Source organism: Papio anubis, chromosome 1 (genome assembly GCF_008728515.1).
Source record: "Papio anubis isolate 15944 chromosome 1, Panubis1.0, whole genome shotgun sequence".
NCBI classification, from domain to species: Eukaryota; Metazoa; Chordata; class Mammalia; order Primates; family Cercopithecidae; genus Papio; species Papio anubis.
Genome location: NC_044976.1, coordinates 9,510,803 through 9,525,051, shown reverse-complemented (window position 1 = coordinate 9,525,051; position 14,249 = coordinate 9,510,803). Strand labels below are relative to the sequence as shown.

The window sequence follows — 14,249 nt, the reverse complement described above, 5'->3', positions numbered from 1 at the left end:
CAGGGGTTCTGGGAGTTGTGTACCTGTGTGTCTGCAGAGGCAGGAAGGCAGCCAGGGATAGGAGCTGGGGAGCCCGAGTGTGCGTGCAAGAGTGTGTGGGGTGTGTGAGTGTGTGGTGTCTGTGTGTGAGTCAGTCAGTCTGAGTGTGTGTGTGTTGTGTCTGGGTGTGTGTTTTATGTGAGAGTCTGCATGTGACTGTGGGGGGGTGAGCGAGTACATGAGTTTTATGTGACTGCGTGTCTGGGTGTATGTGAGAGTGTGTGTGATTGTGAGCACATGACTGGGTGTGTAGTGGGTGTGATTGCATGTGTGTTGTGTGTGATTGTGTGCACGTGACCGTGTGTGTGGGTTTATGTATGTGATGGCGTATGTATGCATGTGATTGTACGTATGTGCAGGTAAGAGTGTGTGATAAGGCGTGTGTGTTGTATGTGATTGCATGTGACTGGGTGTGTGGGTGTGAGAGTATGAGAATGCACATGTGTGTTGTATGTGATTCTGAGCATGTGATGGGGGGTTGGGGGGCTGCCAGTGTATGTGTGTGTTTTATGTGATTGCACGTGACTGTGTGTGGGGATGTGAGAGTGTATGAGAATGCATGTGTGTGTTGTGACCATGTGTAGGTGTGTGAGTGTATGAGAATGCATGAGTGTGTTGTATGTGATTGTGTGCATGTAACCGTGTAGGTGTGTGAGAATGCATGTGTGTGTTGGCGATTGTGAGAATGGGTGTGTGAGAGTGTATGAGAATGCATGTGTGTGTTGTATGTGATTGTATGCATGTAATTAACTGGGTTTATGTGAGTTTGTATGTGATGGCATGTGAGTGCATGTGACTGTGTGTGGGTGTGTGAGAGTGTATGAGAATGCATATGTGTGTTGTATGTGACTGCATGTGACTGTGTGTGTAAGAGTGTATGAGAATGTATGTGTGTGTTATGTGTAATTGTGTACATGTGACTGTGGGTGTGTGTGTCAGAATGCATGTGTGTGTTGTGAGTGCATGTGACTGTGTGGGTGACAGTATGAGAATGCCTGTGTGTTGTGTGTGAGTGCATGTGACCGTGTAGGTATGTGTGAGAATGCATGTGTGGTGTATGTGATTGTGTGAATGTGACTGTAATGGGTGTGTGTCTGAGAATGCATGTATGTGTTGTATGTGATTGTGTGCATATGACTGTGTGTGGGTTTGTGTGTGTGCCTGTGTGTTGGTGTGTGAGAGTGTGCGTGCATGTCACTGTGGGGAGGTGGCTCCAGGCTTCCTGGTGTGCCCAGGGGTGGCCACAGTGGGGAGGCTGCACTCAGGCCCTGCCTGGACTCCTGCCCTCCCTGGGTGGCCCAGCCTTGTGTGAGCGCAAGTGATTGGAGGAGGCCAGAGGGTTGGAGGACACGTCCAGGTCCTATGTCACAGGCCGGGGCACATCCACACACCCGCCCCTGGCTGAGCTGTGTTGTCAGGGACCCCCAGCACCTGGGAAGGTGTGGGGAGGCCAAGAGACCGGGTCCCAGGAAGGCTTGGAGTGGACCCTTCATCCCCCCAGGGGATCCATTTGTGGGGTCAAGGGAGGTCCTCCAGCCAGGCCCAGCCCGACCCCGGCCAGAGCATCTTCCTCACCCCTGGGCTCCCGCTCAACTGCCCACCAGCCCACGTCCCTACCTGTCTCCGGTTCTTGCCACTCCCTGTCCTGGGAGGCAGGTTGGGATCTGGCCTTACTTCCAGTAAAATGACTTCTCTTTCATATTAGGCCAAGGCGAGAGAGCGGAGACATTTATGAAACTTTGTTTAATGTACTGAAAAGCCATCGGCCAGAACATTTAGGAAATTGATTTTCCTGGCATTGATGAACTCGTTTTATTTTACCCCAGTATTAATTACTTTTTTTTAAAACAAATTAATTTAAGAGTCGTAAAACCTAACAAGTGAGCCAAATGTCCATAGATCATGTCCTGCTCTGCCCCTCCCCACACTGACCCCCTCCCTCTATGGGTGGGGGCTCCTGTTGGGGGGACTCCTGTCCCTCCCACTCCCTTCCAGAGGTGATGCGCCCCCCTCCTCCTCTGCAGGAGAGGCCTCCTCGCTGCGGGACTACGCGGCCTCCACCATGACGGAGTTCCTTGGCATGTTTGGCTACGACGACCAGAACACGCGGGACGAGCTGGCCAGGAAGATCAGCTTTGAGAAGCTGCACGCGGGCTCCACCCCAGAGGCGGCCACCTCCTCCATGCTGCCCACCTCTGAGGATACCCTCAGCAAGCGGGCACGGTTCTCTAAGTACGAGGAGTACATCCGCAAGCTCAAGGCTGGCGAGCAGCTCTCCTGGCCGGCCCCTGGCGCCAAGACTGAGGAGCGAGTGGGCAAGGAGGTGGTGGGCCCCCTTCCCGGCCTGCGGCTGCCCAGCAGCACGGCCCACCTGGAGACCAAGGCCACCATCCTGCCTCTGCCGTCGCACAGCAGTGTCCAGATGCAGAACCTGGTGGCCCGGGCCTCCAAGTATGACTTCTTCATCCAAAAACTGAAGACTGGCGAGAACCTGCGGCCCCAGAACGGGAGCACCTACAAGAAGCCATCCAAGTACGACCTGGAGAATGTCAAGTACCTGCACCTCTTCAAACCTGGGGAGGGCAGCCCAGACATGGGCGGGGCCATCGCCTTCAAGACGGGCAAGGTGGGGCGCCCCTCCAAGTATGACGTCCGGGGCATCCAGAAGCCAGGCCCCGCCAAGGTTCCGCCCACCCCCAGCCTGGCTCCCGCACCCCTTGCCAGCATGCCCAGTGCTCCCAGCGCCCCTGGGCCAGGGCCGGAGCCGCCTGCCTCCCTGTCCTTCAACACTCCCGAGTACCTGAAGTCAACCTTCTCCAAAACAGACTCCATCACCACGGGGACCGTCTCCACTGTCAAGTAAGGCGCTCCCCACCCCACAACGCCCAGAGCTGGGAGCCAGACTATACAGGAGGCCTCCTTCCTCACCGGGGTTGCCCATGCTTGAGGACACACCTGCCGCTCACACCTTACACACATCCACTGTGCACCCAGGCGCATGCACACTCAGGCTCCCCTCCACATGCTTCCACACTCACAGGTGCATGCCACGCTCACGTTCACTCTTGCACCCACAAAACCACGCGTGAGCCCTCCTGCAGCACCCTGCCCTGCTCCGGGACCTGCATGCTCCACCCCTCCCATGCACCTCGCACACACCTCCCACACACACCCACACTCCCAGGCACCAGCATGCTGTGCCTTTTGCTAGCATGCACACCGGGACTGTGGCTTCCCCCATCTGCCCATGACGGGCTTCCTCTACCTGCTGCCGTGAGCGCCGAATGCAGGCCTGTGGTTGGCTGAGAAAGCGCCTCCCTGGGTGGGGATGCTGGGTCCATGCTGGTGGCCCTGGCTCCTGGGCTCAGAGCCTGGGCCCTGGAGGAGGCAGGAAGCAAAGGCAGTGACCGGGGTGAGGTGCATACACCCTTACAGCCTGAACCCATGAGCAGAAGAATGGCCTGGTTGGTCAAATGGTGGATGGTGTGGGGCTGAGCGAGACCCTTCCCCAGAGCTCCTCCTGCACCCTGGGGAGCTTCCGGACCCTGAGAGGCTGCATAGCTGGGAGCAGATCGAGACAGCACGGGCTGCCTGGGGCGAGGATACACTTCCCCTGCCTAGCTGCCTGCCCCCGCCTCAAATCCCTCCCCGTTGGGGGGCGTGGTGCCCCTCAGCCAGCGACCTCCTGATGATCCCTGAGTGCCAGGCACCGATCCCGGGCTTCCGCAGCTTTCCGCCCCATTGGACCCCAGGCTGGCCCATGCCCGAGGGGGGCTCCAGCTGCACCTGCATGAGATGGCCCTGCCCTCCCAGAGTTGGGCTTGTTGAACCTCTGGCCAGCTTCCACCAGGGATGTCCTCAGTCCCACCCTGGGTGCCTGGGACACTGCAGAGCAGAGCAGAGGGGCTGGGGCCTCACGGCAGGGGCTGCCCAGATGCCCCTGTGGCACAAGGCTGCCCCATCTGCTCACTGGCTGTGCCCTGTGTGTCTCTCGCCAGGAATGGACTGCCCACAGATAAACCAGCCGTCACTGAAGATGTAAACATTTACCAGAAATATATTGCCAGGTAGGCCCCTGGGGAGGAGCCTGCCATGGAGAGAAGGTGGGGGGCCAGGACTGACCGGGCACTCTGAGACCATTCATTTGACATCTGACCTCTAGGGCCAAGGTAGCTGCCTCCTTCCACCCCCATCCACTTCGGTCCCTCCACCGCACCGAGGGCTGCCCTGCACATGCCCGTCTCAGAGCCTCCTTCCGCTCTGTGTAGTCCAGGCCACACATTTCCTCAGCAGCCTGTACCCCCAGGTAGGGCCGGGGTCCCGACGCAGGGCCTGGCCACAAGTGAATGCAGCTCCCCCAGCTTGCCTGGGTCCTGCTGTCACACAGAGCTTTGAGTAGGGTGCAGGTCACTGTGCAACTGTCAGGGTTGGGAAGGTAGAGGCAGGCCGGGTGCGGTGGCTCATGCCTGTATTCCCAGCACTGTGGGAGGCCAAGGTGGGAGGATCCCTTGAGGCCAGGAGTTCGAGATCATCCTGGGCAACAGAGTGAGACCCTATCTCTTAAAAAAAAAATAAGAGAGAGAGAAGGTGTGGGCTGTCATCCTTTCTGACACAGCCCAGTGCACTTCCCCAGTGAGGCTCTGACACCACCTGACTCCAGACCAACCCCTTTCCATCCCAAAGGCAGTGGGATTGGCAGTGAAGAGCCTTTGCCTCAACAGATTCCCCCAAATCACACAAATAACACCCCCCCCCCCCCCCCCCCCCCCCCCCCCCCTCTTCAGCTCTGCCCCCCTGTCCCACTGTCTCTGTCCCCCTGTCCCACTCTGTCTTCAGCTCTGCCCCCCATCCCACTGTCTGTGCCCCCCGTCCCACTCTGTCTTCAGCTCTGCCCCGTGCTGTCTCCTCTATAGTGTTATTATTACCATTATCATTAGTGCCTCCACAGATGGCCCTTTTGGCCGCTTCAGCTTAAAGACTTGTTTGCACGTGGTTTTCCCATTACAGTGTGGGGTTTCTCTCTGTGTCTCCTGCAATCTCACGTCACTCTTGGAGGGGGACAGGTGGGCTGAGCCACCCCCTTCCCCACAGTCTTCAAGGTGTGGCCTCTCCAGAGTGGCCCCCCACGGCCGGCCGTCACCGAGGCTGTGGGAGCCATGTCCCAGCGGCCGTGGGAGGTTTCCTGGGAGGCAGCACAGGCTCCTGGCGGCGGCGGCGGCTGGAGAGTGAGCTCCTTGCTGCAGGAAGCCAAACAGATGCTGTGCTTTAAAAATTCATAACTCTGCACTGTTTCAAGTGTCAGGAAAAGCCCAGGACAGAGAGAGCTCTTTAACGCCTCTCAGCATCAGAGCCCGGGCTGGCCCAGCCAGGGTCTCTGCACCTGGCCAGAGCTGGGTGGGCTGGGAGTGGGGCAGGCAGCCCCTGCAGAAAAGAGAGGTGGGCAGCCGCGTGGGCGCCTGCCTTCCCTTCCATCCCAGGGCTTGGGCCCCATCTGTCTCCCCCTGCTTTGACTTTTGGCCACCTCAGCATTGTCCTGCCCCCTTCTTGGGGCCAGGCCACTTTGCCTCAATGGGCCTGGGGTTCCCCCCAGATCCAGTCCCTTGCCTGGGCCTCTGCAACTTCACCTCCCCTCTGTATCCCATACAGGGCCTGAAGAGTCCTCCCTGGGGCTGGGGGTGGGTCTGGGGCTGTCACTCACAGCAGGGCCCTGACCCCACCCCTCCTCCCTCCAGGTTCTCGGGCAGCCAGCACTGTGGCCACATCCACTGTGCCTACCAGTACCGCGAGCACTACCACTGCCTTGACCCCGAGTGCAACTACCAGGTACGGCCACAGCGAGATGGACTCCGCCTCCCCCACCCGCCAGTGCAGCATGGAGGGACTTAGAAGTCGGTGGGGGAGTGGAGGGGGTTTAGTGCTACTTGCATCACCCAAACTTGACTTGAACAGGCAGAGGGCCCGCCAAACGACCAGCCTGCCCACATTCCCTGATTCCTGCCGACAGAGCAGCTCCTAGCATTGGGGGCCAATGACATCCCAGTGGTGATCATTCCAGTCCCCTTTCACTGAGAGCCTCCCATGTGTCCAGGCCATGCCAGCCAGCCTGTGAGCCTTGCCTAATTGACTCTTTGCAGTGGCCTTAGAAAGTTAGCAATACTGCCCCCATCTTAAAGATGATAAAATGGAGGTTCAGCCAGAGTGCCACTGTGCCCAAGGCTGCCAGCTTGGTGAGTGCAGGGCTGGCGAGTGCAGGGCTGGTGAGTGCAGGGCTGGCGAGCCGCCTGGGGCGGCTCCCTCTGGCTTGCCAGGGATCCCAGCCTGCCTTAGTCCAGAGGTGCACTGGGCGGGATGAGCCATCAGCATCAGAGCCCCTGCCTTCAAGGCCTGGCCCGATGCATCGTCTGTGGCTCCTGGGGATGGCCACTGGGGACCCAGGGGAGCATCAGGGAAGAATCTGTGGTTCTAGAACCTTTGGGATGGTTCCCTCCCAGGGCTGGTGTGCCTGCCACTGGCCTTGGACAGTCTGGGCTGCCTTGACCCCAAGCAGGGTTCTTTCTAGGGAGACCTGAGGCCAGCACCCGGCCCAGGTGCTCTTGGCATATGGGAGGAAGGGCGGAGGGGGAGCTCAGGCTCCTGCCCACGCGGCGCTGTCTCCTGGCAGAGGTTCACGAGTAAGCAGGACGTGATCCGTCACTACAACATGCACAAGAAGCGCGACAACTCCCTGCAGCACGGCTTCATGCGCTTCAGCCCGCTGGACGACTGCAGCGTCTACTACCATGGCTGCCACCTCAACGGGAAGAGCACTCACTACCACTGCATGCAGGTGCCTCCCGCGCCCGTGCCCGCCAGCATCTGCAGGACTGGCTCGGGCCCTCCCGGCTCTGTGCCCCCACTCCCAGAGGCAGGGCTGCCCTGCGGGCAGGGCCCCCAGTTGATCGGGAGCCCTGACCCAGCACAGGGCTAACCAGCGAGCCAGGAGGGTCTTGGGGGCTCAGGCTTGGGCAGCGTCTGGTGGGCCAGGGTGGGGCCTTCCCCATGGCCATACTTGGTGTGGATGAAATTCAGTGAGCTGTTTATACAGATGGACATTTTTCAGGCTTTAACACCAAGAGCAGCATTGCAAATGATGCCTGAGGAGGTTTTTGTTTAATTCTTTCTTTTAATGCCACGCAGAGTCTGGGCTTTTTCAAGGTGTCAGGGCCAGGAGGAGCGACTTTGGGTTGCAAATAGCAGCCCCGTGCCTCCCCCGGTATTTGTCAGAGGTTGTTATGGCCTCTGTGAACAACCTGGGCCACGAGGAGAGGGGGGCCACCCTCTGGGTTCTGAGATGGTGCAGACACTGGCACGGCCCAGCCTACGAGAGTGTTCAGATTCCACGGGTTTTTACTCAATATGGCAACGTTGCCTTCCTGGCCCGGCTGGGGTGGGGTGGGAGGGCCCCATGCCCAGGAACTGTCCACTAAGCAAATCCTTGGGCTAAAGGTGACCTCCAGGGTCCAGCCCCTGTCCACCCACTGACGGTTTTGGAGGTAGGGCCATGGATTGGGACTCAAAATCCAACTCCTGCAGAATGCAGCTCCCTCCCCTGGGCCAAAAAGTGCCCTGGGTCTCTGGAGATGCCCTGACCCTCAGCACAGACGGAGCCGGCCCCAGCAGCACTGGGTCCCTCCGGGGGGGCCTGAGGGGCTGTGGGAGGCTTTCTACTCCGCTTCTTACACCCACCTTCCGAGGCCTCCAGTTTGAAGTCAGAGGTGCCAAAGCTTCCCTGAGCAGAGAAGTCAGTGACCCCAGCCACACACAGTGGTGTCGACCTCTGTTTGCCTGACCACCATCCCGTCCTGTGCAGGTGGGCTGTAACAAGGTGTACACAAGCACGTCTGACGTGATGACCCATGAGAACTTCCACAAGAAGAATACCCAGCTCATTAACGACGGCTTCCAGCGCTTCCGAGCCACCGAAGACTGCGGCACAGCTGACTGCCAGTTCTACGGACAGAAGACCACGCACTTCCACTGCAGGTAAGCGGGAGCCTGGCGGGGGCCTTCCTGGGCAGAAGCCGGGAGAGAAGGCAGGGACCCAGGCTCCTGGGACAGCCCAGGCCCCTGCCTTGGTGTCCAGCCTGGGTCTTCCACCCGGGGACTGTCCCTCCCAGGACCATGGTGGGAGCAGGGTGGGGCCTCGTCTGGGTCCCATGACAGGTTCCCAATGTCCCACCCAGGCGCCCCGGCTGCACATTCACTTTCAAGAACAAGTGTGACATTGAGAAGCACAAGAGCTACCACATCAAGGACGATGCCTACGCCAAGGACGGCTTCAAGAAGTTCTACAAGTACGAGGAGTGCAAGTACGAGGGCTGCGTGTACAGCAAGGCTACCAACCACTTCCACTGCATCCGCGCCGGCTGCGGCTTCACCTTCACCTCCACCAGCCAGATGACCTCTCACAAGCGCAAGCATGAGCGCCGGCACATCCGCTCCTCGGGCGCGCTGGGGCTGCCGCCCTCGCTGCTGGGCGCCAAGGACACGGAGCATGAGGAGTCCAGCAACGACGACCTTGTCGACTTCTCCGCCCTGAGCAGCAAGAACTCCAGCCTGAGCGCCTCCCCTACCAGCCAGCAGTCCTCTGCATCCCTGGCTGCCGCCACTGCCGCCACCGAGGCTGGGCCCAGCGCCACCAAGCCTCCCAACAGCAAGATCTCGGGGCTGTTGCCCCAGGGCCTGCCTGGCTCGATCCCCCTGGCCCTGGCCCTCTCCAACTCGGGCCTGCCCACCCCCACGCCCTACTTCCCCATTCTGGCTGGCCGTGGGAGCACCTCCCTGCCCGTGGGCACCCCCAGCCTCCTGGGTGCCGTGTCGTCTGGGGCAGCAGCCTCAGCCACCCCTGACACGCCCGCGCTGGTCGCCTCGGGAGCTGGAGACTCAGTCCCCGCAGCTGCTGCCTCTGTCCCAGCACCGCCCACCTCCATCATGGAGAGGATCTCTGCAAGCAAGGGTCTCATCTCGCCCATGATGGCCAGGCTGGCTGCGGCTGCCCTCAAGCCCTCTGCCACCTTTGACCCAGGTGAGCAGGCTGGGTCCTGCCCAGAAAGCAGGCACCTTCTGGACTGGGGTGGCCGCCTGGCCTCAGGCTGCAGAGCAGAGTCGGGGGGTGTTTGGAAGAGGCGTCCGTGTGGCCCCTGCCTGCCAGCGCCCCCTCGTTGCCTGGTCTTCACCCCTATCCTGTTGGTTTCTGTGTGGGGCCCCTGGTTCTGGCTCCCACAATAGGGGGACCATGCTTCTGTTTCCCCATTTGTGAGCTGGGGGCAATGGTCCCTGCCTCCTCAGCTGCCCCACATCCCTGGGGCCACTGCAGGTCCCCCCTCCCTGTCTGCTCACCCTCCCACATCCCAAGTCCACCCCCGATGAGGGCATGCCCAGGGCCCCTGGCGTGTCTAGTGTTTCCTCCAGCTGACCTGGAGGGGGGCCTGCGTCCAGCCCAGAGGTAGGGGGCCTGCACCTCACACCTGGACACCTCCAGGCCCAGGCTCCCTCCTCCATGAGTGCCGTCCCAGTAGGACTTTCCAGACAATGGAAGCCTTCTATTTTGTACTGTCTGACTTGGCAGCCACCGGCCACCTGTGGCTGTTGGTGCTTGAAGCTGGGTCTGTGACTGGGAAGCGGAATTGTCCCTTTAAACGACCCCGCCCTGTCAAACAGAAAAGGGCCACAGCCCCAGAGCGGTGTCTTCCTTCTTCACGCTGGTTCACTGAGGGGCGCAGCTCTCTTTCCTGCCTTCCTATAATTTCATAAATTTTCCATTAAAAAAATGTCCCTCCGTTTTTCTCTGGATTGGGGTGGGGGTGCTTTTCTGTTGACCTTACTCCTCTCCCCGTTTCCCTGCTCTGGGTAGTTCCTATTTGTTGAATCCTTGAGGAGAGTTCAGTTCACATCTGGGATGTGGCTCATGTCACTTATTCATTCAACAACTACTGATGCTTGCTGAGAGCCAGGCTCCGAGCCGGGTGCTGGGACATAGCAGGCAGGATGCCAGACAGAGCCCCACGCCGTGGAGCCAGCAGACGGTCGGGGATGGTCTGTCCCAGGCACATGGCTAGGAAGTGATGAACCAAGGCGCTGCCCGCAGGAGTGGGGCTCCGCTGGGCCTAGATGCCCTGTTCCCATTAGAAACCCTCTCAGAACCAGCTGAGACTGAGGGTCCCTGTGGCCCAACCCGGGGCTCTGCCCACACCTCACAGAGGCTGCCAGTGCCTGGCAGGGGAGCTGGGCCATGTTTCCCTGGGACCTTGGGCAGGTGACTTTGGAGAGCTGCTGGAATGTGGAGTCCCCAGGTCTGAAAACTCTTGCAGGCCCAGTAGGGTGCTCATGCCTGGTGGCTGCGGGGAGGAACCACCTCTTGGTCTAGGCATGGGTGGGGCCTCGCTGGCCACGCCCCTCCAGCCAGGGGCCTGATGGATGGGGCAGAGCCCACTCCAGGGCCACCTGGCCTCAGTGGCCAGACTGTCAAGTACTTTGTTTTCATTAGAAAAGTCTCCTTCTCCCAAAAGAAAGGTCAAGCGCAGGGGAGGGGACCATTTTATTTTTTAATAAAATGCCACTTGCTGTCTCTGAAACAGCTCTCTGTCAGCTACAGCGCCTTGGGGCAAATTAATATTTCCGTCACTGGGGGAATGTGGGGGAAGGCTCGCTGGACGGCCCTGTCAGCAACTTCTTTTACCCCTGCTCTGCTGGCCTCCTGCGGCCTCACCCGCCCAGCTCCCTTCCGGACCCAGCTCGGCGCAGCCTGGCCTCGTGTCCCTGCCCCGGACAGCTTGACTGTGAGGTCGCCTGGTGTGGCCGCTCTGATTGGCCATCGGTCCCATCACCCTGACACAGCAGAGGCCCTTCCCGGGCATGCTCCGTGCGGGGGCCGTCACCCCGGCAACCGCGGGCTGGGGACCACAGAGGGGCCCTCCCAGTCCAGATCTGCCACTTTCCCTCAGCATTAACAGAGTCTTTAATAAAAGCCTAAGCGGCAGCCCCACAAATCGACTGTGACAGTTGGTGGAGAAAACGAAGGGCCCCCGCCCCCACCCCAGCCCCCTCCCAGCCTCCCGCCCTTCTCCTCCAGGAGGCCCTGATCCAGGACAACTTTGACATAATTTTGCAATAATTATCACTTGAAGAATTGCCACACAGGAGCTAGCGTCGCGAGCGATCACGTCAGCGGGAGAAGCGCTGACCAGCAGCCGGAGCCCACCCAGCCCACTGCCCTCCCTCCAGAGGCACGGCTGTCTGTGCCCAGGCCAGGCCTTCAGCCCCTCTGACGCATCTTCCCTCCCCTCCCCTGCAGGAAGCGGGCAGCAGGTCACCCCAGCCAGGTTCCCCCCGGCCCAGGTGAAGCCGGAACCCAGTGAGAGCACCGGCGCCCCAGGCCCCCACGAAGCTTCCCAGGACCGCAGTCTAGACCTGACTGTGAAGGAGCCCAGGTGAGGCGAGGCCCCCATGGGAGCCAGCCCTGGGAACCGCACCTTCGAGCTGGAGCCCCGGGGTGGTCCTGCCGGGGCAGTTGCAGCGGGCACGGCTGAAGCCCCAGGGTCGGGCAGGGAGGGTGAGCCCCAGGGCCCAGGCCCTGGCCGTCTGAGCTCAAGCCCCTTGGTTTATGTGTTCTAGTAATGAATCAAATGGCCACGCAGTCCCGGCAAATTCATCTCTTTTATCCTCGCTTATGAATAAGGTAAGAGCCATCCATCACACGCCTCCCGTTCCCCCACCCAGAGAAATTAAAGCTGTGCTGGGGGGTGGGGGGATGTGTTTGTTTTTTAATGTTTTGCCTCTAATAAGATGAGTTTGTACCATTTAAATTTTGAGGCCATTTTTCATCGGATATAATTTCAGAGCCACTGCTTACAAATTAATTTAATGAACTGGCTGAAGAAATATATTCCAGCCTCTGACACCTTTTTTTCCCTTCAGATGGAGGGCTCCAAAAGCTTTTCCAGAGCCCTTCAACTTCGTTCATGCCTCGTTATTAATTTTATTTATTTATTTTATATATTTTTTTGTTTGTTTAAAAGGAGAGGGGGAAGGGGGGTCTAAAGTGGGAGCAAAACATCAATTTCCACTTTTCGGGTTGAGTAATGGTCTCGGACGCCTTCCGGAGAGGTCGCTCTGGAATATTTATTTTAAATAATGCAGGGTCTTTGTAAATTATACATCATCTCAAATATATTTTTCCCCTTCACATGATACATTTGACTACAGCAAGATTAATTCGGTTACTGTACACAAGTGACTGCCCTGAGGAGGGGCTGGGCCTGGGCTGGACCTGTCGCCACAGGGGTCCTAGCCGGGCACTTGGTGGGGAAGGAGTCTCGCTGGCCCATGGCGTCCACTCCTTGGCCACTTGCTCTCTTGCTCTCCTTCCCCTTCCCCTTCCTTTGGCCTCTGTCCCCACGTCCCCCTCCCTTCCCTTGGAGCCTTGCAATGACCCCCTCCCAGCCACTGCAGCGAGCCTGTCTGAGTCTCACCCGTGAGACTCCCTCCCTCCTTCCCTCCCTCTCTCTCTCTCTCCTTTGTGGGCCTCCTCTTGTTCTCAAGGAATTCATAGGGGTTCCCCCATCCCTCCTCCTTCTGCGCTTCTTTTGAAAACCTTCTGGCAGGAAAATAACCAGGGAGCCGCAAAGTCTGGGGAAAGATGGGCTGCAGCGTGCGCCCTGAGTCGCGGCCTCGGCTTGAGTGATGGATCCTGCGGCACGGGCTCATGTGGAGGAGCCCTGAGGAGGCCTCACAGCTCCTGGGGTCGGGGCAGCGCAGCAGGCTCTCCGTTCAGAGAGGGCCTGGCCACAGCCAGAGCCAAGCAGGCGGGCCGCGTTCTCTGCTGGCTCTGAGGGCTCAGTGGGTCCCAGCAGCCCAGAGCTTCGACTGTTGCTCCCCAGGCAGCCGTGCCTGTGTTCCAAGCTACTCCAGCCCCATGCTCGGCCTCTGTCCTCACAGATGTCTCAGGGCAACCCTGGCCTGGGCAGCCTGCTGAACATCAAGGCGGAAGCGGAGGGGAGCCCCGCTGCAGAGCCCTCACCCTTCCTAGGCAAGGCCGTGAAGGCGCTGGTTCAGGAGAAGCTGGCAGAGCCCTGGAAGGTGTACCTGCGCAGGTGAGGGACTGCCGGCCGCGCCCACCCGTCCTCCTGCAGCACCCGCCCCGGAGCCCCAGGCTCTCCTCTAATGCCGGCTCCTCTGGCTAGGTTTGGTACGAAGGACTTCTGTGATGGCCAGTGTGACTTCCTCCACAAGGCCCACTTCCACTGCGTCGTGGAGGAATGCGGCGCGCTCTTCAGCACCTTGGACGGGGCCATCAAGCACGCAAAGTGAGTAGGGTGCTGGGGGTCATTTCAGCAGAGCCCCACTGATCCCAGCCTGGCTCTGGGGTGGGTGGGGCTGGGGCCGGCACAGCAGTTCCCGCTAGACCACAGAAGCTGAGTCGGCTTCTCAGAGGTGCTGCCCCAGCAAGCGTGGGCTTCCCATCCTCCTTCACACATGCAGCCCTCAGCCAGGGGCTCTGAGCCCCTGTCCAGGCCCCACCTGGGGCCCTGAGCAACAGCTGCTGCTGCACCCACATTGCCAGGGAAGCCATCAGTCCCAGCACATGCTCCCTGCAGAGCAGGCCAGAGGGGCGCAGAGCCCAGCTGGAGAGACGGCTGTGACTGGAGCAGGAACGCTAGCTGAAGGCCTTTCCAAGCTACAATATTACATCTCTAGGTTACCTTTGACCTAAACATAATGAAATGAATTTGTAAATCCCATTGAGTTAAAAGACTTCGAGCCTAGCCGCCCACTTATATATATTTTTGTTTGTTTAAAAGGAGAGGGGGGAGGGGGGAACTCAGAACTTGCAATCGTTTAAAACAGATCTGCAGTGCTCCCAAGGCTTTTCCAACCACGTAGACACCCTTGGCTGTAGCACGCGGGGAAGCCTACTGTGAATATTGAGAATCCTACCTTTAAGACCTCCGAGCAGGTTCTGGAAGGAAGGGACTTCCTGGGGCAGGGCCTGCTGTCACACACATGGAGGAGCTGGGGACCGAGGAAGGGCACAAGTAGGAAGGCATGGTTAGGCCCAAACCAGGAGCCCAAGTTCGGACCCAGAGGACATGGCAGTTTGCCCTCCAGTCCTTCTGTCCTGGTGGGGTCACAGGAGACTTCCGGAGCTGAGTGATGGGGACGAGTAGGGACGA

The 14,249-nt window shown here is 59.4% G+C and overlaps 1 protein-coding gene across 3 annotated transcripts in view; it reads left to right on the top strand.

Annotated features, from left to right (window-relative positions):
- Positions 1-14,249, top strand: part of CASZ1 (castor zinc finger 1) — a 126,188-nt gene that overhangs the window by 101,589 nt on the left and 10,350 nt on the right. For all 3 annotated transcript variants that reach the window (XM_031664315.1, XM_031664314.1, XM_031664318.1), the window contains 10 exons: positions 2,064-2,898; positions 4,038-4,106; positions 5,772-5,862; positions 6,701-6,865; positions 7,889-8,061; positions 8,262-9,103; positions 11,372-11,507; positions 11,692-11,755; positions 13,015-13,169; positions 13,260-13,382. In XM_031664315.1, coding sequence (XP_031520175.1) covers positions 2,064-2,898; positions 4,038-4,106; positions 5,772-5,862; positions 6,701-6,865; positions 7,889-8,061; positions 8,262-9,103; positions 11,372-11,507; positions 11,692-11,755; positions 13,015-13,169; positions 13,260-13,382 — 2,653 coding nt within the window. The remainder of the gene's footprint in view (positions 1-2,063; positions 2,899-4,037; positions 4,107-5,771; positions 5,863-6,700; positions 6,866-7,888; positions 8,062-8,261; positions 9,104-11,371; positions 11,508-11,691; positions 11,756-13,014; positions 13,170-13,259; positions 13,383-14,249) is intronic.